This window comes from Oryzias melastigma, linkage group LG19 (genome assembly GCF_002922805.2).
Source record: "Oryzias melastigma strain HK-1 linkage group LG19, ASM292280v2, whole genome shotgun sequence".
Classification (NCBI taxonomy): domain Eukaryota; kingdom Metazoa; phylum Chordata; class Actinopteri; order Beloniformes; family Adrianichthyidae; genus Oryzias; species Oryzias melastigma.
In genome coordinates, this window is record NC_050530.1 from 9,709,589 (window position 1) to 9,722,224 (window position 12,636).

The following is a 12,636-nucleotide window of genomic DNA, read 5'->3' on the forward strand; positions in this document are numbered from 1 at the left end:
AATTATACATTTTGTTTTGGAAACATCGTCTGTGGACCCCCCTTCCTCTAAATTGAAAATGGTTCGGTCCGACTGGACTTTACTTCCACAGGTGCGCTGTTTATGACCGACAGACCCACAGAGTTTGAGGGAGAGAAGACACGCTTTAAAATCAGGAGTTTAAACACCTGATTTAGAGGAGAACCTCCATGAAAAAAGGAGACAGTCTGTCTATTGCCGCGCAGAAAAAGGAAAGGAGAGAGTGCGCGTGCTCGTAAACGGACAGAGGGGTGGGGGGCATCCAGTTAGTTGTGGAGTTGAAGTGATGAATTTGAGGGTTTTGTTAAAACATTTCCCTGAGGCTTTTGTATGGAGCTTCAAACTAGAATAATTAGTTGTTTTATTTTGTATCAATATACGGTTTGTTAGTTACATTGAGCCATTTATGTTTTATAATGAGGTGATCTAATAATAGTAAAATATGTAAACTGAAAGAATGTTCAATAACGTTTATGAAAAAAACCACAATAATAGTAAAATAAACTTGTTAAGATATACAAATCTGAAGTCGCCACGAGACACTACCACCTTATTTTAAGCCAGGAAAACCCTGCAGCTTCCGTCACAAACTTTACTCAACTTCATAATGAATGACACGGATGGATATATATCAGGTTTATTTAATGTTAAGACCTGAATAAAAGCATCGGTACACATATCAATTTCTGTATTCAAAGAATCTCCCAGTTAGGAGCAGCAGCTGTCTATTTTTAAACATTCTTTTCTCTCATTTTTTGTAGATTTGGTCGCAAGACATGCAAATATAGTCAGAAACTACATGTTTTAGCATTTTGTTTGTGTTCAAACTCTAAAGATATTTTGTTTTAATAAATAGGCGTCGATGGGCAAACGTTTTAATGTTGCATATATAAATATGGTGTGTGGGAAGTACTTTATATTCATACTGAATATATGATTCGAAGCATTTCCAAAAATTAGCTTTCATATTGTTGTCGTATTTTTTATTTTTATTTTTTTAACATTCAACTTATCCGAAAAATGATCCGAACCGTGACCCTAAAACCGTGACACGATCCGAACCGTGAGTTTTGTGATCCGTTACACCCCTAATCCCTGCTGAAGCACTAAGAAAAAATCCGGGGATTTACCCCTTCAATCCAACCCTTGATGTTGAGTATCAAACATGAAGGAACTTTACAGTTTTCCATAGAACCGGACTATAAATTTGAACTAACAATCAATGACATAGGTTCACATAAGGATCTCATTTCTATGCAGAAAAGCTGCACCAAGCACACATTCAAACATTTGTTTAAGGTGATCTTCTGAAATAGAAAATAAAGTTGATTTGATTCAATTATTAGTAATAAAAAGATTTATACTTTCAGTTAGATCCTGAATATTTGAATGAATTCCTCCAACTTTGGCTGGAGGAATTTATTATATAGTCTAAAAAGTCAATAAAGACTTAACATTGCAAAGATTTTAATAAATATGGCAGTGTAATGCTAAAAAATAAACATCCAAAATAAGAAACTACTGTTTTTAATACTCTAAAGTTCGGTTTCTACCCAATTGTGACTGAACTCTTTTTTTCTACTTTCATCCATAGATAACTTTTAAATGTTTGGGTCAAAATTAGCAGAAATATGTTAAATTTTCATATTTTTGAATTGTTTTAATTAATTGTCTCAGTTAAAAGGTGAACAGGGGCTTCACCTAGTGGCCAAATAAGAAATTACACAACAGCATCATGTGGGCTGGACTCCAACAACAAAAGAGACAAAAGGTTTTTAAGTAATTTCTGATTTAGAGAAACAAAAAAAAGTTTTGCAATAACTTTTATTATTAAATGTCTAATAAGCAGTAGAGTTCCATTCACTCTTTGTATCTCCTTTAATGATCCACTAGCATCACAACATACATACTCCCAAATTTATGCTTAAACGGGGACAAATGAATGGAATCGGAATTTCTGTTATCAACATATCTACATTTAATACAATTTCTCAAGCTTTAGGATTTCTCCAGAAAAAAAGAAACTATATCATCAAGAAATAACGTTTTGAGTAAGACCAGCAAAATTATGTACAATGTCTGCACCCCAAAACAAACGACAACCAACAAGCCCGTTTAACCACAGACACCTTCAGCTGGAAAACCGGCCGACTACAAGCACGGAACCGAAAATGCTGGAGCTCCAGCACACAAACACTTGGACTGAGGTATGGATGAAAGATGGTCGGAAGTCTTCCAGCATTTCTTTGATTTGGCGGGGGGGACAGAGTCTGATCTGGTTGAAAGATTTGAATGTAAACCCAGCAACATGAAAACGTTCTTTATATGCAGCATTTCATTATCACGCTTCCTGTTCAAGGCTTTAAATGATGACCTCAAATGAATCAAATACAAAAACACCTTGAATTATTTTTAAAAAAAAGATTCTATGGAATACATCATTTATACATTCAGCTGATTTGAATTGTCTGCTATGGGGGTGTCTGATATGAAAAGGAAAGAAAATTGTGTCGAGTTCATGAGAAATCTTGCAGTAAAACTGTGATGAACCTGTGCTTTCGATGTAAAACTCGTATACAAACATTGTTTAGTGAAAAAAAGGCCAAATCAAAAGCTAAAAATGATCATTTTTATGCTTTTTTCTTTAATATTAGTGTTCTACGTGTAACACTTGAAACTTGTCGATAACTGTGGCACTCAGAAACAGAAGGAAAGAAGAGCAGGAAGTGTGCAACAGAGGCCTGAAGACGTTTGATTACAGAAGAGTCGAACAGGAAAGAATGAAAAACAAGACAGAGAAAGAAAGGCTCTTAAAGGGAGCAGCATATGAACACTGAGCCGTGGAGAGTTGCAGCGAGAAGTTTTACAGCAAAGACTGAATGCAGGGAGGAGGCAAACCGAGATACATGGCTCCCATCAGGCAGTCCAGAGTGCGGCTTTTCCTGCTCGTGTACGATGCATATCCAGGCAAGGGGTGATCTGTTTCCAGAAGCCGTCAGTAGTTCAGGCTTTGTGTTGAGTACGAGGCGGGGAGGGCATGAGGGAGAAATGGGAGGTGTTTTTTTGTTTTGTTTTCAGTAGTCCTCCACCCAACCGTTCTCCTGGATAAAGGCATCGATCACTTCCTTCATAGCCAGGTTGGGGATCAGCTGATCCTGGGTCAGGGGGCTCCGGGTGACCGGGTCAAAGTGTCCAACTCGCTGCAAAGATCCAGATAAAGATGTTTACAAGAATCCTTCAGTACTTGAAGGTTTACTTAAAGACCCACTCTGATGAAAATGCTGTTTTTAACATTTTGTGTGGCACTTTAGTGGTAATGGAGGACATTTAACCCTTGTGATCTCTCTAGATGACCCCGCCCTTATATTCATGTGTGATCCCTCTAGGGCTGCCACGATTAGTCGACTAATCGACGACTAATCGACTATTAAAATAGTCGACGACTAATTTAATAGTCGATTAGTCGTTACTTTGTACTATATGGAGTCAGAGTATAGTAAAGTTGAAAGTTATAATGGTATTATGCTAGTTTATTGGACTATTTGGGCATTTATTAAGGTTTTTTAGGCTATTTTGGGTTTTTTTTATTTCAGACATGCTAGCTGTCTTTGCTAGCTTAGTTTTTTTTGTTTAAGTTTTTTAGGCTGTTTTGGAATTTAGCTAATATTTCAGCTGCATGCTAGCTGTTTTAGCTAACCTAGGCTTTAATTAGGCTAATTTGGCCTTTAAACTAATATTTTAGTTGGCTATCAGCATCTTCAGCTATCATCACTAGCATCTTTTGCGGTCAAATTCAGCTTACATTTCATCTATGATGATGCTAGTGTGAATATATATATATAGTTTTTAGTTATTTTAAAGCGAATGATGGTTAAGATGTGTGTTTTACATCCACTTTGTGCATGACCCGATTAGTCGACTAATCGGAAAAAATAATCGGTGATTAGTCGACTATTAAAATAATCGTTTGTGGCAGCCCTAGATCCCTCCCATGACAAATTTTAAAAATCCTTGAAAGAAAAAGTACAGCCCGCTGTCTTGTGGGGTCCAGATGACTCTAATTTAGAGTTTAGCTCCTATTTTAGCAACAGGCTAACGTTTTTGACTAATTTAGTTTACCGAGGAATTTTGGGCCATTTTGGAGTTTAGCTCATATTTAAGCAACACTAAATATTTTTGCAAAATTTTCAGGTATTAGGGATTTTCAATCAGTTTTACTATAAATCTTTCAAAAATTTAGGTCAACTTCAGTACTATTACATAGTTCTTAAATGAAATGTCCAGTCTTTTAGCAAATTTAGCTTTTCGTAAATAGCTTTTGCATTTTCAGCAAATCCCTTCAGCAATTAAAGGAAATTATGTTACAATTTTCAGCAAAAAGCTTCAGCATCTTCAGCAACTACTTTCAGCAAAAAGCATTCGCACTAGTATTATTGGTAATGCAACTTTTCTAGTTCAAATTGCTGTGAATCAGGAGCAGATGAAAAAATGCTGGTTGAAAAAGATCCTATTTGTGACTCAAGCTTTTAGCAACAGGAAGGCGGGATGGGGTTGCTCCACGCCAACGGTCCCGCCCACAACTTCAGAGATGAATTTCTAATGTACTACTGTTTTTTTTATGTTGTTATTTGATCAAGATTTAAATAAAAATTACCCCTCAGGGGTTGGAAAAAAATATTTTCATCTTTTACAGTGCCACAATGTCACAAACTTAAATAAAATACCTCAAAATGAGGCTTATAACAGCAAATATTAGGTTAAAATAAATTGATTAAAATCAAATAATTAATTACAGGTCACAATTCATTAATCACAAAAAATAAATTGCATGACAGTACTAATTAAGAGACCATTGGAAATAGATCAAAAGATGATCGGAGTGTGTCTTTAAAGTAAACTTATTTAAAAAAAACAAAACTATTCGTGCTCATCTAAAGAGTTCAATGAAACCTTTACCTGTAAGTGCTCTTCGATGTCTTTGCGATCATATGTGATTCCACTTGGTGTGATGCAGGGCTCCCTCATCAGCTCAAAGCTGATCTTTCCACAAAGATAATCTGGGATTTCACGCTTCTGAAAAAACAATAAAACCAAACAAATTGTGACATAAAAAGTTATTTTTTCCTCTTCAGCAAGATTCAATGCAGATCTGTTGATTTTTCAACACTACATTAACTTAACGAGAAAGCAGTTTTGTAAAAAAAAAATATATATATCTTTTTTCCTTCCTTCCTCGTTAATTTGTGTTTAACAAATTTGTCTTTATTATAATTATACTGTTCATTTCGAAAACAGCAAATTTGTTTGTCAGAGAAGGTACACCACAATAAAAGAAACGTAAATAACATTTAGAAATTGCATCATTTTTTAAAAAATCATAAAACACAACAGCTTTGTTGTTAAAAAATAAAAAAAAGTTTTGTTTTTCAGACTGACTGAACTTTATAAACATAAAAAAAAACCCTCATGTGCTTTCATCTCTGCTGTTAACATTTAACTATACGAGAAACGCATGCAGTAACCATAGAAACACACTGAGCCAAGACTGAGGAAAAACAAGGCTGCCTTTCTTCAGCATTACATCATCTTATCAGTAATATCATGTCGGTTAAAGATAAAGAAACAGACATCAGCAGAAAATGTGATTAAAAGCCAGGAAACATTTGTATTCACAAAGTTTATAATTCTGCTTTCCTGGAAGCAATAAAAGTGTGTTATGTAACCTGTATTTTTAATATCCAAAATGTTAATATTTCTCAAAAAATACTCACTTTTCTTTTTTCATCAACTTGGGAGAAGAGCTCTTCCATATCCATTAAATACTTGTCCTTTTCAGGTCACATGATACAAAAAAATAAATGTCAGCAAAGATGTAACAGCTGCTGTGGCTAAATGACAAACAAATTCAAAGTCAATGTAAAAACATACATGTTTTGATGCAATCTTGGCAGCATCGCTTCCGTTCTGATTGTCATCGTGTTTTTCTTTGTAGTCATCCAACTCTCTGTAGTATATCAAATTATGATTAAATAGATGTAACGACTGAAACAAGTTGTTTTTACCAGGAGAGCTCACCTTTCCTTCTCAGCCAGTATGAGCTTAGTCAGATAAGCATGTAACTCGTTCTCCTGGTTGATGCGCTTCTCCTCAATGCTGTTCCAGCGTTTTTTCTTGGCGATGCGTAAAGCACTGGGAATGTCATCTCCAAAATTCAGCCTCTGCTCTTTTGCCAAGTTATAAGCTGTAAAACAAAGGAAGGGATTGCAAATTGGTTCATGACTGCTGAGCAAACCTTTTACTGCAATGTCTTATAATCTAAACTTGATATGGAACATAAAATTGAATATAAGCTCCAGAAAAAAACACAAAAAATGAAACAAGTAAAATACAAAAACGAGATGGGAACAAAATCCAAAACAAACTTAGGTCGTGGGCCGAACAGGATCAACAGTTATTGAACACTCTAAAACTAAACATTGAAAACCGAAACTTTTAAACATCATTATAAATTAGATATTTAGCACTACCTGCACTAATTCTAGTGTGAATGCTGTACGCTGAATGTGGCCCCTGAAGATGCTAGTGCTGATAGCTGAAGATGCTGAAATTGATAGCTAAAAATGCTGAAGCTGATAGCCAGATAAAAGATTAGCTAAATGCTAAATTAGCATAAAAAAACTTAGGTTAGCCAAAACAGCTAGCATGTAGCTGAAATATAAGCTAAACTCCAAAATAGCATAAAATCTTTTAGTAAATGCCAAAATAGTCCAAAAAGCTAGCAGAATGCCAATTTTTTAAACTTTAAATCTTTAACTTTTTAACATAATTATGCACAATAAACAGACAGGAATATTATTTCAGAATAAATCAACTTAAACCTTTAATAACTTTCAATATTTTACACTCCATAAAAATATATTTGGTCAAAATTATACAAGTTAGAAATGAGCGCAAGACAACATCAGGCATTTAATAACAATAAAATTAAAGGATCTGGAGGGCTGGATATAGTTACCCAGAGGGCCAGATCTGGCCCCAGGGCCTTGACTTTGAAACGTGATGTAAACTCTCTGAGACGGAAATATCTCAGAGATCTCCACAATATTCCACTTCTCAATTATGTGAAATAAGCTAATTCACAGCAACATGTGGAAATATGATTCAATGCATTTTCAAATTGAATACATTCACTTTTACCTGAAAGGAGAACTTTGGAGTACTGAACAAATATTTAGCTCTTTTCTATTGGGTCAAGGTAAAAAATAATTCAGCTACTGTCTCTGGTTCAGAAGTGGCTTGATGAAAGAAATCCGTCTGTTTGTGGTAACTATTTGGTCCACTGAATGTCCTCATTTCACTTCTTGTGATGTTCCCCCAAATCTCTTGAATTAATTCTGCATGACAGTCCACCTAAGGCTGCAGCTTTTCTGTTGATAGAGCAACTTTTTTTTAGCCACACATTTTACTTCCACTCCATTTTCTGTTAATGTGTTTTGACTTCAATAAGGACATTAGTCATGTCTGTTGGAAAGCTTGGGAAACCTTTGCTTCTATTTCAATCCATTTTACTTTTTGAAATAAAAAAAATTTTTGGTCATTTCTTCATATGTGCATGTAGTTAATACAATGCTCAGATTTTAAGGTGAAAACAATTATTTGTTACTGCTGATGAGTTTAAAAACAGGATCAAATTTGATTTTCTCATCCCCATACAAAATACTTTGTTCGAATTACACAGTAAAAAACAAATTTAAGCAAATTTTCCTCAACGCCTAAAATGTGTACTTCTTTTTTCCTGTCAGTAGTACATCTAAAAGGGATAATGCTGGTTTGAGGGAGTATTCAGGCTAGAAAAGTCTGTAAATCCGGACCGAGTCAGCTTAATTTGGTCCAAATAAAGTCTGGAACCTTGCATTTCGTCTGTGTTCGGACTGCCGTCTCCTGGACATTTCTGTTTCAAACTAAAGCCTGTAAACAAAACCACAAGACTGAATGTCCCTTCAGTCATTGGGCAGCAATTACAAGGGCGGGGCAAAGAAACTGGAGAAAGATTAACATAAATCCTACACTGATTGTTACGAAAACCGTATGAGAAACAATGTGCATCACATAGGGCTGGGAAACACCTCACAATACGATGCGTTACATGGTTCATGAGGTCGATGGTATTGCAATAATTTGTTGGTGGCTCATTGGTCGCTTCATTCCTACTCTGCTTACGTAATGCAGGGGTGTCAAATTCAATCGCACAAGGAGCCAAAATCCAAGAAAAATCCTTAGGGTCTCAGGCCAAACAGGATAAACATTTATTGAACACTCAAACTATTTTTTTATAACTTTAAAACCATAACTTCTTAACATAATTATGAACTAGATATATAGCATTACCTGCGATAAAGAGTGAATGCTAGTGTGAATGCTGTAAGCTGAATTTGGCCGCTGAAGATGCTAATCATGATAGCTGAAGATGCTGAAATTGAAATGTTGAAGCTGATAGCTGAAATCATTTAAGCTGATGGCCAGCTAAAATATTAGCTAAATACCAAATTAGTCTAAAAAAAACTTAGGTTAGCCAAAAACGCTAGCATGTAGCTAAAAGTAGCTAAACTTCTAAATAGCCTAAAAAACAGAAAAAAGCTTACATTTGTCAAAACAGCTAGAATGTAAATATTAGCCTAACTCCAAAACAGCCTAAAAAACATTTTTTTTAAAAAGCCTAAATTAGCCAAAACAGCTAGCATGTTGCTGAAATATTAGCTAAACTCCAAAATATCCTAAAAAATTTAGTAAATGAAAACAGTCCAAAAAGCTAGCATAATACCAATTTTTAAAACTTCAAAACTCTAACTTTTTAAAATAATTATGAATTATAAAAAGGGAGGAATATTATTCCCAAATAAATCAACTTAAACCTAAAATAACTTTCAATATTTTACTCTCTATAAAAATATATAAGTTAGAATTGAGCGCAAGATAACATCAGACCATTTATAAAAATAAAATAAAATGACCTGGAGGGCCACATCCAGCCCCCGGGCCTTGACTTTGACACATGCCTTTCACATTGTAAAAGATGAGTCCGAGAGCAGTTCCTGGTCCCGGACCAGAGTCCGTTTGCGTGTATTCAAAACTTGTTCCGGATCTTTGAAAGCGAACCAAATGTCCGGTCTGAATACACCCAGAGACTTTAAACTCTAATGGGAAACTGGCTTCATCTTTTCTTGTCTTCTGCAGCTCCACAGACAACTGTTATTATATAAACCTTTACTGTACCTGTGATAGGCCTCTACCCAGAGGAACCAACATGAAAGCTACTGATGAAGACTATAGAATCTAGAAAATAAATATAACTTCTAACACAAGGAGGTAAATACAATTAAGCCAATAAAGACAGTACCAATTAAAGTTAAAAGTTTAGCATACTGTAAAAATTAATTTGAAGTTTTTTCTGACCTTTTTGCAAATTGCCGATTGCCTCATCGTAGTTCTCCAGCTCCAGGTGACACTGACCCAGGAAGAAGTGAGCTTTAACGGACTGACTATCCAGCTCCAGAGCATGCTTACAGTCTGCCAGAGCCTTGTCATACTGCTGCAGCTTCACGTGGCAGAGGGCCCTGTTGGTGTAGTATACCGCCACTGATGGGTTACGGTTCTGGAAGACACAATGTGCAAAAATGAAGAATTTAATCATTGTATTTACGCTCATAATATTTAATCTTCGTTACTAGTGTATGGATGAGAAATCCCAGATGCTCACAATAGCTTTACTATAGCAGGAAGCAGCATCCTGGTACTTGCGGCAGAGGAAGAGCCGGTTCCCCTGCTCCTTTAACTCCTGCGCGGTGGAACTCTTCTCCGGGCTGCCGGCCATCTTCTCCACCGGCTCCGCGGGGCCCGCTTCGCCCTGTTTCCCTATCCTGTTCCCCGTCTCTTCGGCTGGCTAGATAACAGGTTTCAGAAGGTCCCGTCCGTCCAGGGTCTCACACACTACAAACAGGGCAAACTTAGCGATGCACCTGCAATGCGCTTCCTCTACGATCTCGGTGCAATGCTGCTCGACGTGTCTCTCAAAACGCATTCATTCGGTTTGCTGACAGTGCACGCAGCTGAAAATCACAGCTAGACTCCCGGCGAATTAACTATTCACATTCGGAAATCGATGGCCACCAAATAGCGAGCACAGCTATTTTATAAACAGCCATTACACACCCACCCAGAGCAGGTTTTTGTGTAAAAGGCGCATTTAAAATAAATAAACACCAGAATATATTGACATAACAAAAAATCTGAATTGTTTTAATGTTATGAAAAAGAAAGACAGGTAACAAAATTGCTAACTTTAGTTTCGAACACTGAAATCTATGCTATGCTAAGTTAGCTTAGCTATTATCTTGAAACGATTTTGTTTTGGGACACACAGCTCTAATCAATTTATTGAAATGTCATTTAAGTAGAATGTAGTCAACTAAAGCAAAAACAGTACATTTTGTTCTAGGATTTCAATGTTTACCACAATGCAGCTCGGTTTCTTCAAAAAGCCTAAACTAGCTAATGCTAGGTTAGCTTTTATGCATTACAGTTGCCTGACGTCCATTTCCGTTTGTTTCGGGGTTAAATAAAGTTATTCACAACAGTCGGTACTCACCTTTAATCGGAAATTTTACATTCAGATTAAACAGATTTGATTCAGTTTGATATAAAATTGAAACGAATTATTTTTTTCCCCGAACGAGCTGTCATGACGGAATGTTGGGGTGTTGACGTCAAACGCTTTACGCTGTATCGACGGAAGCCGAGAAGATAAAAAATCTAATTGGAGTTTCCCTGTTTTATCTTCAAAAATCTCATAAATGCAGACTTTATATGTTATTTTTTTGTAAGCATATTGAGAAAACAAACCATCTTTATTGAGACTGATGTAATAATTTGGTATTATGGGATGATATATATATATATATATATTTATTCCATCTTAAACATAGAGGGTCATTGCTGGAACCCTTCCAGGCTACTTCAGGTTGAAATCAATCAATGGTTGAAATTGTGCATAATGGACAGGTCGCCACAGATAGACAAGTTCAACATATGAAACCTATAATTAATGTTGCATTGGACTGCTGGATGAAAGACTATGAGGAGGACATAAAAACAAAGTGAAACCAGGGCCTTCTAGCTGTGAAGGTCCCAGTATCAGTGTTAAGTAGTGGTTAGTACTGAGATAACTGACCACTGATACAAGTAACCACACTGATGTAACATCACTATGTGGTGGTTAGTGGTACCTATATAAATAGACAGAAGATACTGACCGACTACAAATTTACAGTTTCTTTGATAACCATAACAACAGTTCTCTACCAAATAAAGTGATTGTTTAATCCTGATTCTAAATTATTTAAATTGTAAAAATAATTAATATTAGTACTCATTATTAATTTGGAATTTTACATATCTTAATTTCTTTAAACTTCTATTATTGCACTAATTTAAAAGAGTTGAAGATAATAAATCAGTTCTGAAGTTGATAAGTAACATTGTTTTAGTGTTTTTTTTGTCTTTTTATTAGTTTTTATATTAGCTTGATCCATTTTTTTTGTTGTTAAATAAAGCAAAGGATCTTTCTCAACTATATTAGGAAGTAAAGCCAAGCTTAAATGTTGTATTAATAACATTATTTCTTAGATATTTTAAAATTGTAATACTTTCAATCTTGTTTTTCTATTTTTAATTATTTTCATTATTGTAACGTAAAGCTGACCTTGTATAAGAGATATTGATCATAACGGGTTTTACTTGGTTAAATACGGGTTAGTTGTAAAAAAAATAAATTTGTTGTTATGCATTTTCTAAACCCACTGTATCATTTTTGGGGTCACTGGGCTGCCAGAACCTGACCTGCCAGTGCTGAGTGAAAGGATAGCACATCCTACACAGGTTGCCAGTCTGTTGCATTGGCCACACAATCACTCACCTACAGTTAAACCTAAGAGGAATTTAGAATTATCCATTAACTTATGAAGCATGCTTTTGGATTGCTTGAAGAACCTGGAAGAACCTCCACAGAAAGGTCCAAGCTGGAATCTGAAGGCATCTTTATAAGGCAAGAGTGGTAACTGCTGCACCACTGTGCAGCACACTGAATAAGTACCAGTATATATATGTGAGAAAGAGGCACCAAAGAGTGGCAAGTCAGGTTTTTCTGAGACTTTTGTGCATATCCAAAATGTGTTAAAAGTAGTTGTTCTCAAAATAAGATAAAAAAATGTCTGTTTGCATATTTTTACATCTGAACCATTATTACACACCAAAAGACATAATAAAAAGAAAGACAGTTGGGTCAAATCTCAAATGCACTTGCAAAAGATCAGCAGAGGACATTTAGTGTATTTGCCAGCAGATGGCACCATAGGCAAACTTGTTTGTTTAAATGTCAGTCATGTCTTTGGGGTATTTTATTATAAAGCAGTTAATAGTACATCCATCCATTTTCTTATCTCCTATATCCTTTTCGGGGTCACAGGGTTACCAGAGCCCGTCTCAGGGTACTGTTGGGCAAGTCGTGGACAAGTCCCCAGTCTGTCGCAGAGCCACACTCTCACTTTAGTAACCAATTTATTT

At 35.7% G+C, this 12,636-nt stretch overlaps 2 protein-coding genes across 2 annotated transcripts in view; one reads left to right on the top strand and one right to left on the bottom strand.

The window, feature by feature from the left end:
* metrn (meteorin, glial cell differentiation regulator) overlaps positions 1-12,636 on the top strand; it is a 48,177-nt gene that overhangs the window by 10,800 nt on the left and 24,741 nt on the right. The window lies entirely within an intron of this gene.
* Positions 1,827-10,818, bottom strand: stub1 (STIP1 homology and U-Box containing protein 1). The gene is made up of 8 exons (XM_024284369.2): positions 10,664-10,818; positions 9,776-10,005; positions 9,472-9,670; positions 6,094-6,259; positions 5,947-6,022; positions 5,790-5,846; positions 4,975-5,091; positions 1,827-3,218 (listed from the first exon to the last, which is right to left on the bottom strand). The coding sequence occupies exons 2-8, from the start codon at positions 9,887-9,889 to the stop codon at positions 3,093-3,095; spliced, it is 855 nt and encodes a 284-aa protein (XP_024140137.1). The 5' UTR covers positions 9,890-10,005; positions 10,664-10,818; the 3' UTR covers positions 1,827-3,092.

What these genes read in the sequence shown, in the direction of transcription:
- stub1 (XM_024284369.2), bottom strand. Translation starts at nt 9,889, where the DNA reads ATGGCCGGCAGCCCGGAGAAGAGTTCCACCGCGCAGGAGTTAAAGGAG. An exon ending in CCTGCTATAGTAAAGCTATT is followed by an intron (nt 9,671 to 9,775) that starts GTGAGCATCTGG and finishes TGTGTCTTCCAG; the next exon opens with AACCGTAACCCATCAGTGGC. An exon ending in ACATCGAAGAGCACTTACAG is followed by an intron (nt 3,219 to 4,974) that starts GTAAAGGTTTCA and finishes GGATCTTTGCAG; the next exon opens with CGAGTTGGACACTTTGACCC.